The sequence below is a fragment of the Ceratocystis lukuohia genome (assembly GCF_044167205.1).
Source record: "Ceratocystis lukuohia strain C4212 chromosome Unknown Supercontig3_pilon, whole genome shotgun sequence".
Classification (NCBI taxonomy): Eukaryota; Fungi; Ascomycota; class Sordariomycetes; order Microascales; family Ceratocystidaceae; genus Ceratocystis; species Ceratocystis lukuohia.
Window position 1 is genome coordinate 633,282 of NW_027263522.1, and position 26,252 is coordinate 659,533.

The following is a 26,252-nucleotide window of genomic DNA, read 5'->3' on the forward strand; positions in this document are numbered from 1 at the left end:
ACGAATTGAATGGAATGAAATGAAAACAACCACCCCCCCACAATCTTCGTTTTAATCACTTGATCTGTTTTTTTCTAGTTATTCTCTCTTGTGACATGACTTCATGGAGCTCTCGTATCTCTTCACATCCCACGGCTGTGTTATTCTTTGTGTCATTCATTGCATCGTTCGTGTTGTTATAGTCGTCATCATCGTCTATTTCCGCTATGATTGCCTATATTCTAAAACGCTGTTTTTGCAAACCAAAAAAAACCTTAGCGAGAAACTAAGCCTCTCTTCTTCTCTGTTATCTCTCCGTTAGTTTCCCTTCCCCTTCTTTCCCTTCTTCCTAGATTTTTGAGTTCTCAGTTTCCTTCTCATATTTACCCCTCCCCCTGCCCCAATTAGCTCCTATCCCTAATTAAAAGTCGTCCTCCAAACGCGGCCGCCGCGGTAGGTTCAATGACTCGCGGCGTGTGCGTACACGTGGTGTATGTGGAATTTGGGGAGCAGGCTGCCGATTTCCCCGAGTCACTGGCGGGTGGCGTATTGTAGAGTCATGAGCTCGTGGAACCCAAGCGCGCTCTGAGTCAATATCCCTATCTCCATCCCCATCTGGTTCCCAATCCCTTTCTCGGATGCGCTCCCGAGCTATGACGCTACGTTCACGATTGCGAAAGTGGGTTTCGTCATTCCATCGACGCCGTTCACCAAGCCTTAGGCCAGGATCATACCCTCGGCCATTATCAGTATCATGAGCCCTAATCCGACGGTTCCTTCCGCCGATCGGTTGGTTATGAGCCTGGATAAAATCGTCGTTATCATCATCGTCGTCATCATCGTTGTCAAATACTTCGTTATTGTCGTCTTCAGTACGTCGAAAGCGTGCCGGTACGTCGTCATGTGCCCTGAACATGGGATTATTTTGCCCTTCCGCACAATCGCGGCTGTGGCGGCAGTGTAATATGCCGCTAATTGCATCTTTAGTCCAAACTGCTAAGCATAGATAGCACCATTGGGTGCCGCATGAACCTATTTTTAATGTTAGTGATTTTGCTAGAGATAGAGTAGTTATGGAGGGGAAATCTCACATGTAATATGGTTGCATCCTGATCTTAGCTCCACTGGAGTCCTACACATCGGACATTTCTGCGCAACTTCGCGAATAGTCGCTCTTGACGCTCGATCCTCCCGGATCTTTCTTGATCCAATGCGGTTGTCATACTCGGAGCAAGTCATATTCTCATGCCATGGCGTGCCATGCATTATACACTGCTCTAACTTGCACTTGTCGCACATCATCACCGGACACTGGCTGATATGTATTTGGCCGGAGCCACAACTAGGATTTATGCACCAATAAAAGTTGGTAATGTTACGGAGCGCAGACGTTGTCAGCAGCATATCAAACCGCTCCCAGAGATCCGGTCTCGCCCATCGCTTCAGGTGGGATAGTGTGGGGACAGCTTTGCAAGAGGGGCAAGAGATAGAATTCGGCATATGAGTGCCCATCTCAATATCTAGCCACTTGTTTGCACACAAGGTGCACATTGTGATGTTGTGGTTGCATTCCGCAGTGAGTGGGCTAAACTCGTGGTCGTGACGCTCCTCTAAGCATACATCGCACATCGTCGTTTCGCCCAGCAGCCATTTCTCCTGAGCGAAAAACTGAGCCCGTACATCACTCGGAATATCAACGCAAACGAGAGATCCCCATGCAACCTGTGGCGTCAAAGTTTTGGACACATTGTACACGTGCAAATTATGCGGCTCGACAATAATGGAGCTCTGTTGAGTAGCATGGGTCTCGACTATAATACGATCAATGAAGCGAGATTTCAACACCACAGAGGAGCAGAATTGCTCTTCGTCGTCGCTTTCGTCCAACTCTTCGTCATCCTCGGGTGAGCTGTGAAAGAGAAAGCGCCGGGTGGTTCTTAGTAGACGGATTGAAATCATACGGCCAGGCTGAATGATGAAGATGCGGAATTTGGAGCACAGCCAAAAGTTAGAGATGTCGATAAGCCGCCAGTCTTCCCCCTCAATGGCACCAACCCGCATGCCATTGCGGGCCTCGACCAACACCTGATCTGGATCTTCAAGATTCAGTATCTTGGACACAACTATGCGAAAGTCGCCAACGGAAATACCCCGTCGAATACGCTCCTCCAACATCTGAGTTGGATCACCCATGCGCTGCAAAATTCTACGGATTGCCCGCCCCTCAAAAACCACTTTAGGCGAACCCTCACTCAAAGAATCACTGTTTCTGCCGGGGCCAACAAGGCGGTAGTAGAAAGTAGAGTCTTCATTGACCCGTTGATGCAGGCGCAGTGCTTCAACACCTTGGTAAAGGTGAACCATGTAGTCACTAGCAGAAAGATGCAGGCATTGTGTGAGAGCCTCACCAACACGGAATAACGTCGCATTAGGGCGAACCTTGATCAACACTGTACCAGCATCCCTCTCAAGATCGATGAGCTTGACGAGGACCAAGTCTCCGGAAGAGCTGTTTGTAGCAGCAGCTGAAGAAGGCCGTGGAATCCCGAAACGATCTGAGTATGCCTGATCCTGAGAGGCAAGAACCATATCGTTTTTGGTTTGTTGGGTTTTCTGCTGGTTTTGGTATTGCTGCTGCATGAAACTCTGCCTCCGCGGCCTATCAGATGCAGGTGGAAAATCCCCCTGCATTATGCTGCCACGGCGGTGTCGATCACCGGACACTGATATATTTTCGGGTTGATACATGCTGAGTCTCCGGGGTCTTTCGTGAGCGACTTCATTTTGGAGGAGGCTGCCTCGTCTAGGCCGGTCTGAAGGTCGGTCTCCTTGCGATTGAAGCATACTCATGCGTCTAGGTCGTGTAGGCAAAGGGCCTTGGGTAGCATCCCAGGAATGACGAGCTGAATCTCGCTCTCGCTCCATTTGCGCAAAGGACGAAGAATGCGGTGGTGCAACAGATCTAGGGCTTTGCACAAAGTGGGCATCGTCTCTGTCGTAGCCACGGTCACCACCGTAGGTCGAATATGCAGGACCTGTTCGAGATTCGGCGACTGAGGGAGGCCTAGGCGTCGCGGGGACGGTAGATCGCCGAGAATAAACAGATGAGGGTGGGGGGTGAAGGCTATCAAGGCGGGGTCGAAGATGATGGTCTCGTGGGGTACCAGCAGAGCGCTCACTGAATGCAAGAGGACTGTGTCTTCCGTTTCGGTCTGTGGCAACGCTGGCTGCTGCAGCGGAGGTAGAGACGGACAAAGGAAGGCCCACAGCACGGCCACGAAGAGTCCGACGCTCACCATCCATGGTGTAGACAAGTCAAAGTGTTGCGGTCAGAGTTTGAGGTCAAGATTTCCTAGTCTGATTTAGGCTGGGGCCGTGGTTGGCCTGGTGGTGGCTTGGGTTCTTTGGTCAGGCTTGGGATAACAGGATATCAGATCGGAGAGTGATTTGTCGGGTCGATCCACTCCTCCAAATGCGGGCAAGCGTTAAGCGGTGTACGAAGACCAAGAGTTCAACAAAGTCATCAGCACCAAAAAAATAAAAAATAAAAGAAAGCCAAGTGAATTCTTTTCCCTTTAGCGTAGTAGTTTAATTTGACTTCGGTTGTTGAGAATGTATAAGTTTATTGTCGCTAGGCGGTGAACGCTTTTTTGTATGAATGAGGCAAGATAAGATGTAGATGCAGCAGTTAGGTAGTGACATAAACCGTGGGCAGCACAAGACAAGGACTAGCTTGCAAATCGGAGATTGCAAACTACGACAATAGACAACACAACACACACAACTCACACACGAAAAAGGCTATCGGGCGATATGACGGTTGTGGGCAATATTTGAGGTGAAATATCATAAGAGGCAAAGTGGCGGCAAGATGGTCAGTGCGACAACGAGAGACAGCGAAGAAATAAAAAGACCGAGAAGGATACTAGAAGAACGGAAGGAGCGATATCGAATTATGGAAAAGCATGCCAATGATTGATGTAGGAGGAGTCAGGGCATTGGGCGCGGGGAAATTTCAGGAGCTAGTGAGTTGTGAATCGATAGGTCCTGATTAGGTCGGTATCTCTGTCTATTTGTCGTGTCTCTGCTGCGAAAAGAAAGCCGTGGAACAGAAGAGGCTGGCCAAATTGAAACCTTCCTCTATCTCGTTAGAGGGAGGGGAAAAAAAAAGTCGATAAAATAAAAGCTTGAGGTGAACCAACGATGGAATAGATATTAATACTGGAAAGCACAAAGCTTTGCCAGCTTTGCAATAGGGCCTTTATTTAGTTCCGAATCGAGCAGCTAATGCCTTCTTATCGATGGCTTGGGGAGTTGGAGAAGGAAGAACGATGACGAAAGCCACAAAGGAAGAAGAAAAAAGAAAAAAGCTAGAAATGGCGGATTTAAATTGCAGCGACAAGCGAGCATGCAAGGCTTGCAGAGTAGTGTGCATGGGAGATGGAAGCAAAGAAAAAAACAAAGTAAGGATTCCCTCCCCCTCCCAAGCTTGTGAAACAAAAGAGGGAAGGCTTTTTTTCCAGCTTTGTTTGATAAACAATGGTGATCGATGCCGGTCGATGCCAAGCAAGGAACACGATAGACAAACAGTATGGAACAACTAAACGAGGCTAGGATAAGGTTGCAACAAGGCTACATGAATTTCCCGCATTCAAAATAAAGTGTGTATCTATCTCAGCCCGACCGATAATGCTTCAGCGGCAACTACCCAGATAAACAACATAGCAGGCTAGCCAGAGTATGAATACCAGGCGAAGCTTGGAGTAGACAGGTAATTTCCTTTTGTTAGGCTTCGGATCAAGCAAAGCATGACAGTTTGAAGCCTGATTATGTCAGCCAATCCAGAGCAGCATTCTGTGCTGTCACGGCATGACTCTATGCACAAGCTAAGGGCTTAGGCATGAAACAGACGGCCAAAGACATATACAGAAACCCCCGCCGTCTTTTGCCTCCATATTCGCTGCAAGCTCTTCCCCCTCCCTCCTCTAATGCTGCCCCTTCCCCATTCGCGCCGCACCCATCGCCTCTCTCTACATTATACATCAGCCCCTCCATCTCTCCAGCTGGCGGTCGGTGGTTAGCGGTCTAGATTTGCAACAACGTACCCTGCACGAAACAGGTGCCAATGCCAACAATCCAGCACGTCACCATTCCATGCCTTGCCATGTCACGCTCAACCTGGTAGCACCCAACGCCATGCAACCACCACGTACGCCCAAGACATAAGAAACAAAGCAAGTCTTTTAGGCTACCACCCTCGCCGGCCATATAGCCAAAGATATATGTATAGAACACCAACAAGAGGCCTAGAATCATCATCTCAAAAGGCCCGCATTGTACCACTGCTATCGTGTCGTTTCATCTGTAATCAGCCAGTCTCTGCATCTACACGTTTTGTGGCTCTAGCATGGCTCTAGCTCTTTGAGTGCGGGGTAGCCCAAGGCAAAGCAGACAAGCCATGCACACGTACACACACGCACACTTACATGCACAAACATAAGATATCTTGGAAAGTGTCCGAAGCTTCTTTTTGGGGCCAAACTTTCTTTTCTTTCTGTGGACATGCAACAGCATACCACCGAACAGGTACCAAATTAAACCCCTAAATCAATAGAACAAGAGCAGCAAGTAGAAGCTAGAGCGTAAGTAGATAAAAACAGGGAATATAACAAAGCCGGGAAAGTCAAATAGTGAAGAAAGCGCAAAAGGGAAAAAAAAAAGAAAAGACGTCAGAGAAAAGGGAATCGAGTTTCTAATAAAGCCGGATATCGGAAACCAGTGGATACCGGTCAAATAGCTCATCCCTGATTGAAGGATAGATAGAAAGCATTGCGTTTTCCTATCTGTTGATGCCAGATTTGGGCGGGTGTACCGGTACGGATATGGGGAGATCTAATTTTAAGTTTTTGAGAAGGGAGCTTGTCTCTAGTGCCGACTCTCTTTAATCTTTTGGCCTGTCCATCAGGACGTCTCCAAGGCGTTCAGTCGATCGGTCAGTGGGGCAATAGATGGTGGATGTGCATATCGAGCCAAATATATGGCCTGATGTTTCGTTTTAATATCTCATATAGTCTACACAGGGACATTTCGGAAGAGATAAGAGACAGACTCGCCTGTAATAAGTCAGGAATGTTAGCCGCAGGCACGCAGGCAATTAAATGCGGATAATCTCGACACGATGATTAATTGCCTATTGACACACTGGAAACGAAGCAAAAAAGGGCTCCAGGCTAGGTGTCTGCAATGAAAGTGCTTACCGTTGTGTGTGCGGCGAATAGCCTCGGCAATGGTAGGGCTAATGTCAATGACGCGCAGCTTAGGGCAGCGGTTTAGCTTGTCACCCAGCGGCACGGTGTTGGTAACGACCAGCACAGATAGCTGGCTGGCATTGATGGTCTCAATAGCAGTGCCGGACAGCACACCGTGGGTGACAAGAGCGACAACGGACTTGGCCTCATGTTCCTTGAGGACGGAGGCGGCCTTGGCTAGGGTTCCACAAGTATCGGCTATATCGTCGACCAAGATGGCATGCTTGTCCTTGACGTCGCCGACTAGGGTCTAGAAAGTCCAATTTCAAATATAGTCAGTAAATGCGCATTGCCTGCAACCAGATTTCGTTTCTTTTTTTTTTTTTTTTTTTTTTTTATTTCCCAACTTCCTTGTTTTTCACGTGCCAAACTAACGTACCATGCGGCCGACAACGTTAGGACGCGGACGTTCCTTGTGGATGATGGCAAAAGCAGTGTTGAGGTGATCAGCAATAGAGGTGGCGCTAGATGTGCGTTAGTAGGGAAAACCAGCAGGGCTAAGAGCCGCCACAAATGAGGACTCGGGCTCAGCTAGGAGGCGGCTAGGTCACTCACCGCTTGGCACCACCAGCATCTGGAGATACAATGACGCAGTCGGCGACGTTAATGTTTTCGCGGATCCAGCGCAGAACGGATGGCTCGGCGTAAAGGTTGTCAACAGGCACGGAGAAGAAGCCCTGAATCTGGTTGGCGTGCAGGTCCATGGTGATAATGTGGTTAGCACCAGCCGTCTGCAGCATGTCGGCTACAAGACGGGCGCTAATAGGTGCACGAGACTTGTCCTTCTTATCCTGGCGAGCATAAGGGTAGTTGGGAATGACGGCGGTGATGCGGCGGGCGCTAGCTGTACGGCAGGCGTGGATCATGATCAACAACTCCATCAGGCCATCGTTGATATCGCCGGGAGCAGTAGACTGAATTATGAAGACATCTTCATCGCGGATGGACTCGCCCATGGTGAATGAGGTTTCCTGATTGGAGTACTGGAGTGACATGGTCTTGGAGACCTCGATGCCGAGGCTATGAAAGAGAAGGGAAAGAGTCAGTCAAAGAGAAGCCAGTCAAGAAAACTAGACAGCGGAATGTCTCCAGCCGAGTACAGGCATACCGTTTTGCAATGCGACCGCTGAGGTCGACATGGCTGCTGCCGCTTATCAGCTTGATTTCATTAGACATAGGAGTAGGCATTATGAACAATTTGAAGCAAAAGAAAAAAAGATAGACTTTTACAGCAAGTTTGGTGACAATGACGATGGTTGTGTTGTAGTTGGCGATGACGAACAACAAAGAAGAGAAAAAGAGCGAAAAAAAGGCAAAAAAAAGAAAAGAAAAAAAAAACAATGAAAGCTTTGACTCCAGAAGACGAGGAGAAAGAGAAAATAAACGCAATAGGGAAGACGAAAAAGGCTGTAGAGAGATAATATGAGGAAAAGTATAAAAAGATTATTTAGGTGATGGGATAGGACAAAAGGCTTCACGAAGATTCGCCAACTACTGGAAAATCAGGATGTAGACGGGAGGCGATATGCAAAAGGCTGAAATGAAACCCAGCAATCTCCTACCCACAGAGCGCCCAAAGCTTGACTTTGAACCCTTCAAATGCGGAACAAGATCACGTCAAGCCTTTTCAGGTCGACCGGACCCGACACCCGTACCCGGTCCTAAGGCCAGAAGAGGTTTAGCCAGGATTCAGTGTGTTTTTTTTTTTTTACATGTGCCGACATCAAAGGGCTGCTATTGGTTCGATAAGATGACTGGCATTTACCACTGGGACCCCACTGTTTGCAGACAATCACATGCCGAAGCACGTGCAGCCTGATTTTTTTTTCTCGGTCTTCAACTACACGTAGCTAGGGTTAATATTACATCATAGGGTTACCACCAGACGTGTAAGTTGTTGCTTCCAAAAAAGGAAGAAGAAACAACGTCAGGGATTCTCCTCCACGATTCGGCGACTCGGAAACAAGTCTTGGCCGCTGCATGAGGGTCTACGATGCCAATAATAGTAATTATCAGCTACCTAACCTAAGACGAGGTCTGAGGGTTAGCTTTGCCACGTTTTTTTTTCTACAAGGCTTTCCGGTCTTGGTCACAGCCCTTCCCCCTTGATATCTTGATACATTATTTCCGAAACGTTGTAGGAACATGTATGGTATCGTGGTTGAAATACGGCAATATAAAGAAGCAGATCCTTATGCAACACATGGCCTGTGGCTATAGATGGATAGAAGACCCTTAGGATTGTCAGGAGATTCGCCAGAGCCCCCTCATGGCATTGATATCAATCACGAGATTGGGGGTAAGGGGGCAGTATCAGGTTAGGCCCCGGACTAATAGCCATCAGATCAGATTGCTGACCTCGTAATCGTGACGATCCTGGCTGAGCTAGGCCGCAAGATGGGACGGCCGGGAAGAGAATCGCCGATCGGGAAATCAGACGTTCTATAAAGATCGGGGGCAATCCATTCATCCTGTCCACCTCTTCAGTCTTGCTTTTGTACATCATTAACACCACTCACAATCTTTTGTTCCCTTCTTAGCTTTGGTCTAAGTCTACCGATCTCTCTCGTTCATTCTCGCTCTTTCACTTGCACATTAGCTGGCTGATTTGCTCTTCTAAATCTCCTTCAATAGCTCCCAGCTTAGCTGATAATACCTTCGTTTATTGTACATACTATTTTCCTTTCGAAGATATTAGTTTCTACCCCATACCTACTTGGCGATGGTTCGCTCTTCTTTCATCTTTGCTTGCATCGCTAGCTTTAGCGCCAGCGTGCTGGCTGCTCCTCAGGGCCTTGCCACGCCGACTACGGCCTCGCTTGTCTCACGCACGACGCCCGATCCTAATGTGCTGATCCCGTCGACAGCCTTTTCATCGGAGTCGCTGATGTACCAGTACTTCAACTGGTCCTACCCGTGGGGCACGGACCACAACGGCTCGGCACGCATGGCCCGCTCCCAGGTTGTTCTGTCTGAAGATACTGAGACGCTGACACTCAATGCCAGCCGTGTCGATGGTCAGCCTCCTGCCTCTTCGGGCGGCAAGAAAATTGACGTCCATTACTTGTCGGGTGCTGTGTACGCCTATCAGCACTTTACCGTCAACCCTGGAGGCGGAATCACATACTCTGGCGAGTTCAAGGCACCTGTTGCAAAGGGCACATGGCCTGCCTTCTGGTTGACTGCCTCTTCCGGCTGGCCTCCGGAGATTGACATGGCCGAGTGGAAGGGCAGTGGCAAGATCAGCTTTAACACCTTCAACACTAGCTCTGAGGTCCAGGCTCTAGATGTTGAATACCCTACCCCCGAAGAATGGCACAAGATCCGCTGCGAGACCTATGATAAAAACGGCGAGGACGTCGGGGTCAGATTCTTTATGGATGACAAGTTGATCACCACCCAAACTGGCAAAGGGTTTGTTGGCAAGGGCATGAGACTGTGAGTTATGGCCCATAGGCATATGTGATGTTGTGCACAAGCTAACGCTTTTTTTATACTAGTATCATCAACCTTCAGATGGAAGGATCGTCTGGATCTCCTGGCCCTGAAACTGGTAAGCCTTTCACGATCTATCTCTCTAAAGAGCTCATTCTGCTAACACCGCTCATAGACACTCTTTACGAGATCCGCGGCATCACGGCCTACAAGACTACCAACAAGGTAGCATCTACATAAAGGATGCCAGAGCTCCAGCCGGCATACTGTGTCGGTCCTCTTTTTCATATGCACATCTTACCGCTTACGGCATTTACATAGCACCACTCTATATTTCAGCACGTACATATTATATTATATTATATACAACAGTCAAGTAGACACAATTTGATACAAGCACCTATAGTGTAACGGGGATGTTCATTTCTCACAAGGTCTTTTAATTTCAGTGGTGGCTATCTCCGAGATTGGCTTAGATTATCTCCTAAAGTGATGTTCTTACACCTTTTCCTATAATGGGCGAAAGATGAACGGGTGCCATGTATCACCACCCCTTCGTCACGCCCGCCAAAACTCAAGACTTTCATTTACACACAGCTCGGCCAGAATGAAGATTATTTAAAAGTAGTTGCGTCTGTTAGGTATAGAATTGATTGAAATTACTAATTCTATTCTCAAACTGTTAAGTTGGGCACCCGGTATATCTGGGCAGTAGTAAGGAAGAATCACCACTTCAATCAAGGAGGCACCATGCCATGTTTGGTTTTGGCAAGTCTCTTCTTCTATTTCCACTATAGTTTCGAAATTTGACTGACTGGACTCTCTCCGTTAGGGCTGGATAGCCTGGTGGTCCGAAGCGCGAATCTCAAGCGAAAGGCTCTTCTTAAGGGACCACAAACTCGAAACCGGTCCTCACCCAACGGTGAGTCTGATGCCAGATTAATTATTCTAGATGGCCATGGGAGTCACTCAACTGTAATATGTTTGCGTACCCGGCTAGAGACTGCTGCTAACCTAGCCAACTACGTGCTTTGTGAATAATATTTACTGCTGCTACCTTCCAGCACATTGCTCCCATGGACTTTAGCTATTATATGATGGAGTATTTAATGCCTCCGAAGCTGCATATCGCCGAGAACTGGAAAAGTTTGCTTCCCTGACTGATTCTGCTTCAATGGACAAGGTCAGATTCATCAGAGCCTATGCCAAGGCTCGTGAAGTGGAAATGACTAGGAGGAATATACTCTCTAGCTGGAGAGTTACTGGGAGTTGGCCAGTTTCTCGAGCCAAAGCTCTCCAGCACCCAGAAATCCAAGAGGATAGGCCGAATGGCAGTCCGAAGAGAACTCCAGAGCAGGCGCCATAGTTCGGGTCGGATGATACGCCAAAATCTAGTTGTAAAATTTGCGATCTTGGGCCTAATAGAAGACCAACAATGAGGAGACGGTATAACGTGATAGCCAAAGGGTTTGAGGCACAGTAGCAGACGTTTACGGCTTATGCCATGAGGATTGCTGGTCTAGACGAGCAACTGGCTCGTCTGAAAAGGGGGAAGAAGAGGAGGCTATACCTGATCCCAATAAGCGTTTCGTGGCCCTAAGCGGAGCTCTAGGGCCTGCAGAGGATATTTCCGAGAAAAAAAAAAGCGAAAAGAAGCTTGTTGTGGTAGATAACAGTCGGGGTCAGAATCAGAGGCAGCTTCGGTTATTGAAGTTGGAGAGGAAAACATACCACCTCAGCGAACCACTAGACCAGGGAGGCTAGCCAGAGGGGCTAGGGCTTCGGTAGATATATCAATGGCAAACTCAAATGAGGTAACAATTTGCAAATAACTTCTATTTTGGCCGAAATCTGTGTAAGTGAAATAGCCAAGTTTTGGTGGTGGGATTTTGTTTTGCTTGGCGAAAGGGGGGTTTTGCATGGCACTGTTTGTTTGTATTATTTAACGTCTACCTACTGGCTTTTTATAGCAATACGACGGCATGTTCTAGACGGAAAAGGGGTAAGAAGATGTCGTCCTCCGACGCCTCCTCCGGGCAGTCAGCAGTTGCAGGTGTGCGCCTTCGTCGGACTACTCTTATGACTTTTTAGGGTCTGGTAATAAAGCTAGGAGGACTCTCTATCTAGCGTGGCCCGAAGACGTACCTGTCGGGCTCCAGGATTAGTTGTCTGGTCTTTTTGGTAGATGCCAACCACGTGAAAAAAGGAAAAAAAAAACTAGTCTAACAGGCCACCGGCACGGGGGGCAGGCCCCGGCGGAGAACTGTGGTTTTGTCCTTCTCCATGCATGGTGGTTGCAGCATCTCTGGTTCCTTGGTACGCAGGGAAACCAGTAAAAAAGGAAGCTCAGAACCGGAGTCGAACCGATGACTTTAAGAACTGCAGTCTCACACGCTACCACTGCGTCATCTGAGCTCCTGCTAAACTGAAGCTTACGAGTATTTATAAAGGAAAGCAGGGGGAGCGGAGCGGAGCGGAGCCCACCGGCCGCCCTACCCCCGTACCGAAAGCCGGCGGCCTTTTATACTAGTTTACACGCAGTCGTCGCAGACCAAAAATACCAGGTATCCAATCCCGAAACCCCAGTGGCACGCCCTAGGGCTACGCTAGACAAAGAGCCCTCCTGGCCCAAGCTCCGGACCCTAAAATGTCATACGAGTCGCTCGAAATCTGAGCAAACCTGCAACTGCTGACTGCCATGCAAAGCATGCAACCAACCAAAACAACGAGACGAATGGTGGACATGACATGCAAGGCACTGCTAAGATCATATAGTCAAGAGCTTCCAAGGAATACAAAAGCCGCAGGTCTTACTACCAGCATACTGTAACCTCTAGTCCCTCTCTAGGAGGAACCACAGCCAAGAGAAGCAGAGGGCTACTCAACCACTGCTCGAGACTAGAAGACAGGGCTATAGCAGGGATGGTAAGAGTATGAGTGAAGAAGAGGAGAAGGAGACAGGAAGTGACTTTGCAGGGTCGGAAAAGGATGTCGAAGGGAGGTCACCAGCCGGCCGCCTCCCAAAAACAAATACAAGAGACTATGAAATAATGGTACTTAGACAGTAAAGCATACATACAATTCTACATATAGATCAGGAGCGACTCCGATGCCGTCGCACATAAGATAATAACAAGCGGAATATGGCTAAGATAACTTTTCCTATTATCACCAACTATTTTAAGAAACATGTACACCATGTAAATAAGCCAGCCAATCACGAAAACAGAAACCAAGACAAACATTCAAAAAACAACACCGACTTCGTTGATGATAACCAGTGAAGCAGGTGGGCAAAAGCAAGCAACTAACTCGGCGATGAACAACAAAGAGTTGGGGAGACGCAATGCAGAAAATGAAGGGGCAAACAAGAAAGTATAGATACAAAAGAAATAAAACAACACCATGAACCTAAGCAACCACAATTCAAAAAGAAAAAAAAGTTAGAAGACAAGGGAGAAGGAAAAGGAAAGAAAAGACAAAAACAAAGGTGAAGGGAAGAAACAACCAAGGCCCACCGACATGTCCCTCTCATAGACACGTCCACTCAGCAAACACACACCACCTTGCTGTACGGTCCGCCAGCACCAGGCCTCTCCATGTGCCTGTCTCCGAGCATTTTATAATCGTCTCCCACGTGCCACCATCACTTGTGTCATCATCGCCCGCACGCGAGCTGCTAGTAGAAATGCCCTTGCGCTCCTCCTTGCGCATGAGTCGCAAAATCTTGCCTCCAGGAGTCTGAATAGCCAGCTTTGCCGGCTTTTTACCACCAATTGTGCCCGAGGCCGAGCTGGGATTCGATGAGGCTGCACTAATGCTCATCGCTGACCCAGGCCGGTTATACTGCTGGGCGCCACCATCAGGGTTTGAAGAAGGTGTAAGCACCGACTGCGGTCCAGACGTGTAGCTGGTGCTAGGGTGTTGACGGATAGCAAAGACGAACGTATTGTTAAGTGCCAGACGTTGGCATTGTGGTTGGACGACATAAATATCGTGGCGCTGCGCGTGTGGTGTCGGGTGGCGAGTGACAAAGTCGTATGGCGGATTCTCACCTGAGTGAACGATGGGAATGGCAAAAGCAAGGGGATGAGGAATGTCACGGATGGTGTGCATCAAGCCACGCTTGCCAGCGTAAACCTTCAGAACGCCAAAACCTTCATCTCCAGGCAAGAGGGCCTTGATGGTGTAACGCTTCACGCCATTGTACCACTCGGCCTGGGCTAGCGCGCGCTTATGTACAATCTCGCCATTTTCAAACATGTCGCCATCGTTGTCACGGCTAAAGCCACTAACTTCAACTTCGGCGGCAAGCTCAATATCGCTAGGCACATTGACCTTGAGCTGAACCATTTCCATACCCTGGATGCGGCCAACAGAAGAGTTATAGTCGGCCATCTCGATGCCACTACGGAAAAAGGGCGGGCAGACAGTTGGAAGATTAAACAAAACGTCATGGGCAACGGGTTGACAGAAATGCTGGTGACCATGATGTTCAGGAATATGTGTCCAGCAGATTTCACTAGGTGGCGTCAGGAACCAGAAAAAGTCTGCAGACGAGCTGCCAATACTCGAGTATTTTGCGCGGCTTGGATTTGAAGGGCTGGCCAAACATGTGTCCATCATACGCCATTCACCATCCACAACCACAGCGTTCCACCAGTGGTTTGACCGTGGCAAGTTTCCAGCATCAAGACCCTCGCCGGGGGTTTTAAGGTATCCATGTACAAGTTCGCACTCGATACCAACCGCTTGGCACATCTCTATTACCAGTGTAGCGTACTCCTCAGAGCACCCACGCTTAGTCTCGAGAGTACGGCGAGTATCTACAGCACCTTCAAAAGCTTCTTCCCAGCATATCTTTTCGGAAACCCACGTGAAGATGGCTCTAAGCTTCTGAACGTCGCTACGGTACGGCCGGCAAACATACCCAGTGGCGATCTGAGCAGCGTCTGCAGAAGAAGGGATGTTGGCCAGGAAGCGAGAGTTCTTGTCCACGAGGTTCAAATTCAAAGTTGGGACATGGATAGGATTCTGCACGGGGTTGCCGTCAGCACCCTCATCTCCATGCATACTAGAGTAAAGTTCATCGACAGCATTAATAGCAGGGTAGTCCAACATGCGAGCACGATCCATCCGCTCATTACGCTCGATGCGGCTCAGCGAGTTAGACCGGTTGACATCCCGTCGAACCTGTACCCAGTCGACGCTCTTGTTAGCTCCCATGTCGCGTGCAGCATCTCGACCAAACGGGCTATTACGACTGCCAAAGGCTAAAGAGGAGCCTCCCGAGTTGGCAGTGTTCCCAGCAGAAGTGTGGAGTCCACGAGAAGCTGCACCGCCACGAATGGGTGAATTGCGGGTTGGCGAGCTTTTGTCACCACCAGTGAACGCAATACTGCTACGACCACTAGCAACTCCAGTCTTTGCAGAATCTAGAAGCTTCTTGAAGATGCTACGCTTTGGGGTCTTTGGTTGCACGAGACCACCAAGACCAGGCGCTTCATCTTGCCACGCCAACTGGGACTGCGGTCTGGTAGGTGATGCGTTGGACGCGTGGCTGCTATGGTACGTAACACCAGTAAAAGGTGAATCTGGTCTCTCGGCGTCAGTCTCGTGAACACCCAGTGCACTCTGAGCTCTACCGCGGTGTCTTTCAAAGCTTCCAGCGCTAGTAGCGCTGAGAGCACCAGCAGAGGCACCGCTCATCAAACTGCGATCACTGGTAGATGTCGAAGTTGTCGTGGTGCTTTGAGTAGTAGAGGACGCGTTCGTAGCAGTAGTTTTTGTAGTGAAGGTCCGGTTGAGAATGTCATAGGCAGACTTGCGAGCACGTATTTTTCGAGAAGGCGTAGAGGGAGTCGCATCGCCCTCCTTTGAAGTGCTAGTAGGGAGTTGTACACTGTCAAAAGTGTGGGTCTTTTTGATGGGCTGCGGCGGCTGCGACGACTCTTCAGCGCGTGCAGTCTGCTGATGCATCTGTTCTAGGCTCTTTTCCATCCTCTCGACATAGCTGCTGAGCTCAGGCAAAGGGCTCTTCTCCACTGGCTTATCGTTCTGGGAGGCTGCCTGGGAGGAACCTGCACTCCATGTTTCGTAGCCAGAATCTTGAGCTGAGAGTCCCATGGCAGTTTGGGGACGCGCGTTTGATTCCTTCCTGCTCTGGCGAGATACCATTTCCAGTGATTCAGGGGACCAGTGAGCTTCTGGGTCTGCACCATCCATCACACGGGACATTCGCAGAGTTTCTAGCTGTTCCATAACACCGTCCATGGCTTCCCGTAAAGGAGATGGCGTCAAATTCGGGGGAGGCATAGGAGATGTGGAACGGGGCGTTTGGGGTTGAAACCGGTTCTGTCCCTGGGGTGCTGATGTAGAAACAGCCGAGTATGCTCGGAAGCGACCATTAGAAAGAGGAGGGCCGTTTGAGCGCGATGACTGGGGATCTACGCACGAGGTTTGAGATCCATTGCGTGACATCTGATTGACAATGGAACGGTCATAAGATGCCTGAGAGCCCTGTCTAGAGATGTTCGGTCTCATGTTAGATGTGTTGGACACTTGCCTCGAAACATCGCTGCCTCCCATGTATGAAGTAGCAGAGCCCTGACGAGCCATGTGTCGGTGAGGAGGTGGCGGGGGGGGTGGCCCTCCACTTGCATCACTAGAGGACTGCAGCTGTTGACCTTGTGTAGGTGGCTGCGGCGAGTAAGGGCGGAACCTCTGATCATTCTGGTATGAAAAGTCGCGTGACGGCGAAGGCGCAGGTGATGGTGATTGCGCCATGTATGTGTTTTGGTGACTGGGTGGGGGGGGTGCCGGGGAAATAGACCGTTGATCGTATGAGTTTTGACGAAGGGGCGCTGGAGAAGCCCCTCGACGATACTGATCATTTTGTTGGGAATAGGAATTAAGAGGAGCTGGTGATGCTGCACGAGAGTAGGTATTGTAGTTGTTTGGCCCAGGAGAAACACCGCGGCTTTCCGGTCTATAATGGCCGCCCGAGCGATCCATAGCGTAATCAGTAGTAAAAGGAGCAGGAGACCTAGACCTCCGCATGTTGCCATCGTTGTAGTACTGCGATGGCGGGGGCGCTGAAGATCCAGACTGTTGCGTGTTTTTGTGATACTGCGGGTGTTGTGGGGCTGGAGAAACAGATTGATTCATGCCATTACCGTAGTAGTTTTGCAGAGGTGCAGGAGACGCTGATCTTTGCATTTTGTTGCCATACGGGTCGTGAAGTGATCCGGAGGCGGAACCCTGGATGCTGTTATTGCGATATTGGTGTTGGGATGGTGCCGGAGAGACCGATCTCTGCATACTCCCTCCATAATAATCGTGAGGTGGTACCGGAGAAGCTGACCTTTGCATACCATTGCTATGGTAGGCCTGTGTAGGAGCAGGAGACACTGACCTGCGCATGTTGCGCTGGTCATACTGCGAAAATGGCGCTGGAGAATGGGACCGGGACATGTAGTTCTGCTGAGGAGGAGCAGGAGACACGGAGCGTCGGCTATTATAGGGAACCATTTGCTGCTGTGGCGCGGGAGGAGCAGGCGACGAACCGCGATAGTACGACTGTTGGTTCTGCATTCCAGGTGCAGGAGAAGCTGAGTTTTGTCTGTACTGAGTCTGCACCGACGAGTTGCCCTGGGACATGTACTGGCTTTGGCTGCGGTTGTGGTAGCCTTGAACGGCAGGAGAGGCTTCTCGAGAGACATATCCATGCGACGCTTGTGGGATCTCATGACCTGAGTACCCTCTTGACGGAGGCGCAACAGGTGAGGGAGTGTATCCCTGGTGATGAATAACAGGAGATACAGATCGAGGAACGTATGTAGTTTGTAAAGGTGGCGCAGGAGACACTGCTCGGTTGTTGCTTCCATACGACTGCCCTGTGGTATGAGGGCCGGCGGATCGCGTATTAGCATTGTTGTTGCCATATGTCGTGTTCATGCGGTTTGCCATCTGGGCTGGAGAAGAGTTAGGGGCAGAGTCGCGGCTCTTACGCGCAAGCGAGACGGTTTTGGGCGGTGGTGCCTCCTTTTTAGGTGCGATGGGTTCTTTGCCGCCACCAACGTGTGTGACAGGTTGCTTCGCAGTGGTGTAATGAGGGGCTTTGGCATAGGCTTCGAACGGCTTCCGGAAGCTTTTGTTTTTGCTAGTTCCTGTAGCTCCCGGCACTGGAGTGTTATTCGCAGGCAGCGGGCTCACTGAACGCGTCATTGGACGAAAGCTTTCGGGGAGGACTTCAACAAAATTGGAAGGAAATGATCCAACAGTTCGACGATCACGATATAGTCGGCCTGTCCACCATGATCCGTCACCAGCATTTAAACATTCGATCAAGTCGCCCTCCATAAATCCTAGGTCTCGTTTCCCCTTTAGTGTTCGGATGTTAGTGTTCTCATATTCTCTCGCGACAATTAGATTTAAGCATTTATTCTTACCTCACCGCCCCAAGAATACACGGCTCGGCACCAGCACGGGAACGTGGTGGGTAATGGAGGAGGCGCTGCCATGATTGTGGTTCGCAGTTTGGTTATTAAAAACCGAGAGAAATATTACGAGGTTGTGTATATATGGTCGTGGACACGAGTTCAGCTCGGCTGCAAATGGTGGTACTGAGCCGGTGTATAAGTGCTGTGGCAGGCAATGCTGCAGAGACGCTGATGCAGTCAGACCAAGACGAGATGATGGGATGGACAGACTGCGTTGGTTAAATCAGGATTCTTCGCTCCTGCAAAGTTTGATCGTTGTTGGCAAGAACAAAATTCGGGTCACTTGTGAAGCGACGTAAGGCGACGTTAATTCGAGCGTTATAGAGGATAAGTCTGCACTTGGACAGTGTCGAGCGATCAAGCAAAGCAGAGAAGCCGGCAGCAGATGTAATAGAAATAATCCAAACCAATAACCAGCAACTGACAATCGCTTATAGCCAAGAGGGGGAGAAGGGGAAAATAGCCAGAAGAAAAAACGTTACCATGATCGAGACTTATGGACACCAAAAAGAAGCACCAACAAAGATAGAAAGCTGTTCCTGGACCACACCCGGGCTAAGCAACCCACCCATGCCATGGTAACGACAAGCAGAAAAATAGCAGACAAGCTGACCCGAGCTCCCCCAATGAAGCAGTAGAGTTTGTTTGCCCTTGTTTCAACACGTAAAAAGACGGCCCCAGTCAAGTCCGGTAAGGGCCTAGGACAGGGAGCATCAGACCGCACAGCAAACAGAGGGGCTTGTGTTGCCATGGAAACAAGGCTTGTCATGGTCGTTCCTGAGCTTCACCGGAGGACAGACGCAGGCTGACCCTGGACCTAGAAGAAGGGCTGTAAAAGGACATGCTAAAAGTGTATGGAAGCAAAAGAAGCCGCCGCCCTCGACCTAGTTCAACCTGGATCAAGTTGAATTGGGGCCTGCGGTGGGCGTGGATGGATCATGCCATGGCTAGGCTTTGGTTGGTCTAAGCATGGGAAGCCAGACGATAGCTCTTTTTTCCTTCCTTTTGTCGGTGATAGAGTTTTTTGTTTCTCGTGTTCGTGATGCTCTTGTGATCCTGAATGTGCAAAAAGCCTCTTGTCTCTGGTAAGAGCGATATTGAGAGTAGAAGGAGGGGGGCAAGGCTATGTCAAAATTTTCACTTGTCTCTAGGGTAGCCTCGCCGCACTTTCCTAAGTTTACATCATTGCTTGGTCAAATGTAAACAAATACCAAATTCTGCCAGTATTTGTTAATCTGATACGCAGCAGAAAATAGGCGCTGGGCTCGAGTATCACCAACATGAACACAAGCGGCAAGCTTCATCCATTGTGCTTTGTGCTGTACACATGCACATACAATGCAGTATACTAATTAGTGCACAAATAATTATCTAAGTGATTTGCCGCCCAGGGTCTTGATACTATTGTCTAGGGCCCCGTTGCTCTGTTGCTACACTGCATACCGCGTTGCTAAGGTGCGACAGCTCGCTAATGCAACATCTGGGGATGCAGAAAGCCGTTCGCAACTTTTTTCTAGTTCCAGGCTGAAGGCTAATTCAGTGCGGTCGCAGATCCCATTGTCGTGATAATGGGACCCATGAGAAGGGGGAAGCACAGGTCGAGATTATAACCCTAAACCTTTCGTCAGCCTTGTCTACTGCCTATCACATTGAGAATGGTCCCGTTGTGCAATTCCAGCCAAAGCATGTTCCGCTTGGTTTCTGATTACTCTTCTCTTCCCTGGCATCGTGATCAGCACTTGCTGAGACATAGAATGTCCAGCTAAGAGCGTGTATTTTTTGCGTCTCTCATTCCAATGTACCAACCTGCGCAACACACTAGTGCTACTAACCCTAAGAATTGTGCTAGTGTTTGTCTCTAGACTACAATTCGACCTAACGTAAACAAAGCTCTCTGTAACTAGAGCTTCCTAAGGGACAAGAACTTAAACTGGAGCTTATCAGTCATGGGGTATTGCCTCGTCCTGTCACACACACAAATCCGTTCACCGCCTTTGGCCATCACAGGAAATCTTCGCAAAGAGAATTCTCTTCTAGTTGCTAGACACCAAATCAATAGTTATGACGGGCAGCGCTCACCCTTGAAACTCTTTTTTTAACCTCTTACATTCTATCATTAGCAAGATCCACTTCAACTTCTGTCATATGGCAGAACCTAGAGCGCGAGCACGAGCTTCTTCTATCTCCACTCTCGGGCTCCTAGGCTGGGCCTAACTTTAACGTTGCTGTCCTCCTGGCCTTGTCTTCTACAACAAGACTTACATTCGATTAAAGGCCACCCGTCTCCATTTTCTCGTATTTGATTCGCCCACGCTGCCCTGTCCCCTATACAGGTTAACAAGGCTGGCAGCAACACATCAAGTAACTTTAACGACAAGCGAGAGACTCTCAGAGGGAAGCATCAGACACACCAACTGGTTGGGCGGCTCCCTGAACCCATTGAATACACGACCCCTTCTCCTCTCCCTGTCTCGCCCTGATTCCCCTCCCTCTAAAGTTTTGTTTTTTCTTTTGCCAAGCTGTGCTGGCCACCTGCTTGATTTCAATCTTGTCATCGCTGCCAATTGCCAGAAGTTGAGGTCAGCCCAACCCAAACAAGAAAAAAGTCTCGCTATTATCGAAACTTCTAATACCACATGTCCATGATTTCTGGCTAGTTTTGGACTAGTACTTCTACCATCTCCGTTTACATCCCTTGTTTTGGGTAGATTCTAGCTTTGTCTTCGCCCCATCACTTTTTGCTTTGGTCTTCATCGAATTTCCTCTTTATATGCCCCGCCCCGCACCGCTGATTGAATATTGCACCGGATAGCTTCCAGCCGAGCCAACCCTTCCCTCGACGAACGCACGATTACGGCAACATACGGGATAACGACAAAAGCTAGAATTACAAGCTTGGACTGCGAAGCAATCGCATAAACTCGTGTAAGATGTCTAGCGAAGATGTTGCGAAACACTACGAGATGCTGGAGGAGTTAGGCAGTGAGTTTCCCCTGAACCTTGCTGTGGCCTCGTACAGTAGTCCTACAATTTCATGTACTAACATCGTTGCTCTCTCGCTATTTCTTCTATGTAGGAGGCAGTTTTGGTGTAGTGTACAAAGCAATCGAAAAGGCTACTGGTGAAACAGTTGCCATCAAACACGTACGTAGCCAAATCTGCACACTTCGACGCGACCCCACCCCACATACGCCCCCTCTTTCATATCCCGCTGACAACTAGTATAGATTGACCTTGAGTCCAGCGAAGATGATATCCAGGAGATCCAGGGCGAAATTGCGGTCTTGAGCACATGCGCAAGTTCGTTTGTCACCCAGTACAAGGGCTGTTTTCTACGAGGCCACAAGCTATGGATTGTGATGGAATATCTTGGCGGTGGTTCGTGCCTTGACTTGGTAGGCTGTCTCTCTACCCTCTACCCCATATACAATCCAAATTTAACTGACGCACCCACCAGCTGAAAGCCGGAGTGTTCCCTGAATCATACATTGCAATCATTTGCCGCGAGCTGCTCCGTGGCCTCGACTACCTCCACTCAGAAGGCAAAATCCACCGCGATATCAAAGCCGCCAACGTGCTGTTGTCTGACAAGGGCAAGGTCAAATTGGCTGACTTTGGCGTTGCTGCGCAACTGACCAACATCAAATCCCAACGAAACACGTTTGTCGGTACCCCGTTCTGGATGGCCCCCGAAGTCATTAAGCAAGATGGGTATAGTTACAAGGCTGATATCTGGTCACTGGGTATCACTGCCATTGAAATGGCTAATGGGGAGCCGCCTCTGGCTCACATCCATCCTATGAAGGTCCTGTTCCACATTCCTAAGAACCCCCCGCCCAAATTAGAGGGCGATTTTTCCCGTGAGTTCAGGGACTTTATTTCCCAGTGCTTGAACAAAGAGGGAGACAAAAGACCGTCAGCCAAGGAACTCCTTCGCCATCGCTTTATTCGCAATGCAGGGAAGATTGAGGCTTTGCAGGATCTTATTGAGCGCCGTCGGATGTACATGAATTCTAGGGAAAGCCGGAGGTCTCACCCTGCATTTTACCAGGAGACCCTCCAAGTCTTATCGCCTAAAGACATTCATGACGAATGGGTGTTCGATACTGTAAAATCAACGGCACTCCCAGCGTCCATGGTCAGACCGCCTAGTAGTATGGAAAGTGTGTCTCACAAACCGATGGAAAACAGTATGCTCTCCACGGAGGAAGCATTCCGAAATCTAGAAATCAACGATGCATCTCTGCAGCCATTGTCGCCAATGAACGGAACTGTTCGTCGCTCAACCATGAGACGGACTCCTTCTGCTGCTATGGGGTCTGTAAGACGCATTCGCAACGTTTCTGGTGTCATGGAGAATGAGATTGGTTCTGTTAGACACCTTCCTAAAAAGCCTCTACAACCTGACTTATCTTTTGGGAATTCAGGATCAACTATGCGTTTGTTTCGTCGTGTTCCATCTGATGGGTCTTTTGTGAGCCAAAAACAACCTGAGTCCCTAGACCCACCAACGCAACAGGAAACTAATGATAATGGCAAGTCAAGCTATACTGCACCTCCTGAGTTGACAAGCAAAGAAGCAGTTCTTGGACGCCGCTTATTTGATAAGGCTCTGGATCCTTCGCTAGTCGAGCTTCATGCACAGACATCGACGCTAGCTAAACGCGAAGCCCTAGCCAAACTGTCTGACGCTCTATCATATCTTGACGCCATAGATCCTGAGGGCGTGTACCATTTCATGCGAAATGTGGCCACATCAATGTCGCAGGACACCAAACTTAATGCTGCCTTCCTTCAGCCTGCTGGGATCTCTAACTTTGCTTCTTCTGCCCCACCTCCAACCTCAGCTTCAGTCAAACACCCAGCTGCTGATACGCCACAAGGCACCGTGATCATACGAAATGGCGTGCCGCCGGCATCTTTTGTATACAACACATTGGATATGACACAGGCTCAGAGATATACAACACCCAAGCCATCCTCTGCATCAAACGATAACAGTAGCAGCACTGGCGGCAAAAATAACAGCAACACAAGCAATAGTAACGCACAAATGCGCAATATGCAGCATACCCAAGCCTCGCGCTCCCAGCCTAGCGACACAGGTGGCAGTAGTAGCAGTGGGAGCGTCGTCTGGCGCGAAAAGGAGAAGAATGTACTAGAACTCAAATATCCTGGCCGTCACGTTGTACCGGGCATGGAGCACTGCAACCAACTGTCAGAGGTGCTGTATAGCCGATGGGTGGATGGGCTGCGTATGCGGTGGCCTGATGTATGAGCCACCCGGAAAGATGGGTGGGTTTATTTCAGGCTTTCGATTTCTTTCCTTTATTTCTCTTGTTTCTGGTCCCATGAGCCCACATGTACCTGTACATCCCACGCAACGGAGCAGTCCGTCATGGTATTTCTTATTTTGCTCTATTAGATTTTACTCTTACATGCTCACGCATGAGGTCTCTCTTTGTATTTCCCTCTCTCTACGTACTTTTCTTTTGGTTCTTCTATTTTTGTATGGCGATATGGCTGTCGAGACTGGTTTGGTTGTTTTTGGGTAGCATCTTCATTACACTTTATTGGTTAATAAGGGAACTAAATTGGGGAGATTTTCTTTCCTTTTGTGCCTCCTTAGCTCCCCATTTTTTCATGTGGTTTGCTGATTGATTGAAGCAGTACGAATAGAGATAATGCAAATTCAATGCTGTCCGTATTATTATGTATGCGCGTATACATGCTATTCCTGTGCCGTAGATGCTTCTGTGTAGCCATCCATATCTTCCAGATCAAGTCTCTTTGGGAACTGGTCCCGCGGTCTGATTGACCATCATTTTGATTCGCCAGTTCAAAAACTCCTCGCTGAGGATCTCACCGTAGCCCTGGGATTCAATACGGGTAACTGTGATTTTTTCTTCGCCAGCTACGCGGGCTATGCGCCAGATCCCCTCATCGGTGACAGTTTCCTTAAGCCCTAGAGACAAGGATGGTCAGCAGTCGTTTCATATTGTACATTACTCATACTAGAAGGGGGCTCAAGTGTGCTAGCCTGCAGAGAGACAGAAGACACAACAAAGAGACTCACACTCGAGGAAGGCTGCAGCAAAATTGACGCATATATTCGCGTTCCAGCGCGCACGCTCGCCCTGGGCTGCAATCTGCGGAATACGCTCAGTCTCAAGCTCCTCGATGCTCTCAAGAATACCATCGGGCGAGCGGAAGCCAACAACGATACGTGGCACACCAAGCAGGAAGCTCTGGATCCAGAACTTCATTAGTTTCTCGTGGAACACTTCATGATCGCGCGGGGACCGTGGAGTCTTGCTGGTCTTTAGCTCGACCCAGTTTATGGGTGCGCCAGGTGTTTTCGGCTTTGAGTCCCAGATGGCATCAACTTCACCACCAAGACAGAGCGATGAGCTACCGAGTCCTGTACGCACGACCGAGCAGTATTGCGCTTTGTTGTTGACCGGCTCGTGTGGCCGGTTTTCGATATCTGTGCGAGATGTAGCGCCCCATGGCTGTGCAAGAGTAGACAGTGTCTCGAATTTGTACCCTAATGTGCATGGGTTGCTGTTAGACTACGTAGGCATTATGATTAAGAGTTGAATGTGTAGCTGTACCCCAATACGTCATGACTTCGGGCGGAATGCGACTACGCCGCTGCTGTTGGAATGATTTCGCATGTGAGGCTGCTTTATAAGCTGCATTTTCCTCAATAAAACTGGATAGACGTTAGAAATCCTAGTCATGAGTTTGCTGGAGATGACGTACATGCAGCCCTAAGAGGAAGTTAGCAAGGCTCTAATTCTGTCGCCCAGCGGTATTGTTGCCCAAGGGACCTTACATCGTGTAATGTGGCATTCATTTCAAAGCCGTCTCGCCATTCAAAAGGCGCAGCCATGATCTATCGTTGCCACTAGCTAGTTAGCCCTTATACTTGGTGCTAGTAGCGATGATTATACAGGCCTCCCCTGCCCTAAAAAGTCGAGAAATGAAAAGCAATTGCTGACCTTGGTCATCATACCACGCCATGTAACAAACTGAGAATCGATCTTCTCTCCAGTTTTCTCCTCATGGTCCTTGATAGCTCTCAACAGAGACACTAGGTGCTCGTCCTGTGTGTCATCATGCTTGATGAATGATTCGAAGCCAGCTGAGAGATCAGTACCCACTTCAGCAGGGTAATACCATCGAATGCTAGAGTCATCACGGTGGAACTCGTGGTTTTCATCGTAGCTAAAGCATGTAAACTCCTAGACATCGAGATAGTTAGTCTACAGAGCAATATAATGAGCAAAATTGGCGCAGTATTTGCCTACCTTTGGCCGTCGGACAGATTTACTGACACCGGCAAAACGTGCTACTGGGTGCACCGTAAATGACGAAGACCCTTGATCTTGCGGCCCTGCATCATTTGCCATGTCCATGTTGAGGTGTCGTTGAACTGAGTAGTGACGTTGGAAGGCACTGCGCTTAGGGTTTGTAATTGGGGTTTGGTAGAGAGCAGTCCCTTGTTGTGATTGGTTAGGGAAAATCGCAGGCAAATATGAGGTTAAAGGCAATGTAGAGAATAAGGAAAGGCGGCGAAGCAACGAGGTGCGATAAGAAGAAGCAGGACCAGATTGCGCGGCGAGAAGAAGCGCCGCGGACATGCCGTGAGATTGTGAATTATTAAGAAGGGACGCCCTTTTTAAGAGGGTGTACCTATGATGGAGAGTAGAGGAGAAGCTTGTAAGGGAATAAAAGAAAATCGCGACGTAGCTTTGGTGCTTAGCCGGGGTTTATAGTGGAGCAAAGGCTAAAGTCCTAGGGGAGACCGGTTTGAGCTGAATGTATACTCACGTAGCAGGTAAGCTTGCATTTGGTCTGAAAAAATATTGGTATCGTGGCATTAAGTATCAAGTCAGCAATAAAACTCCATACATCTCCCAACCCTAAAACCCATGGTCATGATGTCGGCAAAAACCCAATACAGATAGCCATCATCACACGTACAGTTATAAGAAAAGCAAATCTATCTGTCTATCTTCCTAGC

The 26,252-nt window shown here is 49.0% G+C and overlaps 6 protein-coding genes across 6 annotated transcripts; 2 read left to right on the forward strand and 4 right to left on the reverse strand.

The window, feature by feature from the left end:
- Positions 1-400: 400 nt before the first annotated feature.
- Positions 401-3,282, reverse strand: HOO65_030170 (putative ring finger protein; the record flags this gene model as incomplete). The annotated part of the gene is made up of 2 exons (XM_071001862.1): positions 401-926; positions 1,337-3,282. 2 exons carry the CDS (start codon positions 3,280-3,282, stop codon positions 401-403), a joined length of 2,472 nt encoding a protein of 823 aa, XP_070859849.1.
- A 2,769-nt stretch (positions 3,283-6,051) lies between these two features.
- On the reverse strand, positions 6,052-7,475 carry HOO65_030171 (ribose-phosphate pyrophosphokinase II; the record flags this gene model as incomplete). The annotated part of the gene is made up of 5 exons (XM_071002187.1): positions 6,052-6,092; positions 6,237-6,537; positions 6,667-6,751; positions 6,843-7,307; positions 7,396-7,475. The coding sequence occupies 5 exons, from the start codon at positions 7,473-7,475 to the stop codon at positions 6,052-6,054; spliced, it is 972 nt and encodes a 323-aa protein (XP_070859850.1).
- A 1,534-nt stretch (positions 7,476-9,009) lies between these two features.
- Positions 9,010-9,962, forward strand: HOO65_030172 (Galactan endo-beta-1,3-galactanase; the record flags this gene model as incomplete). Its single annotated transcript, XM_071002321.1, has 3 exons — positions 9,010-9,725; positions 9,788-9,840; positions 9,898-9,962. The coding sequence occupies 3 exons, from the start codon at positions 9,010-9,012 to the stop codon at positions 9,960-9,962; spliced, it is 834 nt and encodes a 277-aa protein (XP_070859851.1).
- A 3,291-nt stretch (positions 9,963-13,253) lies between these two features.
- HOO65_030173 (variant sh3 domain-containing protein) lies at positions 13,254-18,244 on the reverse strand (the record flags this gene model as incomplete). The annotated part of the gene is made up of 2 exons (XM_071001765.1): positions 13,254-18,104; positions 18,173-18,244. The coding sequence occupies 2 exons, from the start codon at positions 18,242-18,244 to the stop codon at positions 13,254-13,256; spliced, it is 4,923 nt and encodes a 1,640-aa protein (XP_070859852.1).
- Positions 18,245-21,153: 2,909 nt separating this feature from the next.
- Positions 21,154-23,501, forward strand: HOO65_030174 (Serine/threonine-protein kinase svkA; the record flags this gene model as incomplete). Its single annotated transcript, XM_071001943.1, has 4 exons — positions 21,154-21,205; positions 21,300-21,367; positions 21,451-21,618; positions 21,681-23,501. 4 exons carry the CDS (start codon positions 21,154-21,156, stop codon positions 23,499-23,501), a joined length of 2,109 nt encoding a protein of 702 aa, XP_070859853.1.
- A 502-nt stretch (positions 23,502-24,003) lies between these two features.
- Positions 24,004-25,869, reverse strand: HOO65_030175 (Decapping nuclease rai1; the record flags this gene model as incomplete). The annotated part of the gene is made up of 5 exons (XM_071002050.1): positions 24,004-24,188; positions 24,300-24,735; positions 24,989-24,996; positions 25,242-25,470; positions 25,537-25,869. 5 exons carry the CDS (start codon positions 25,867-25,869, stop codon positions 24,004-24,006), a joined length of 1,191 nt encoding a protein of 396 aa, XP_070859854.1.
- Between the last annotated feature and the right edge of the window lie 383 nt (positions 25,870-26,252).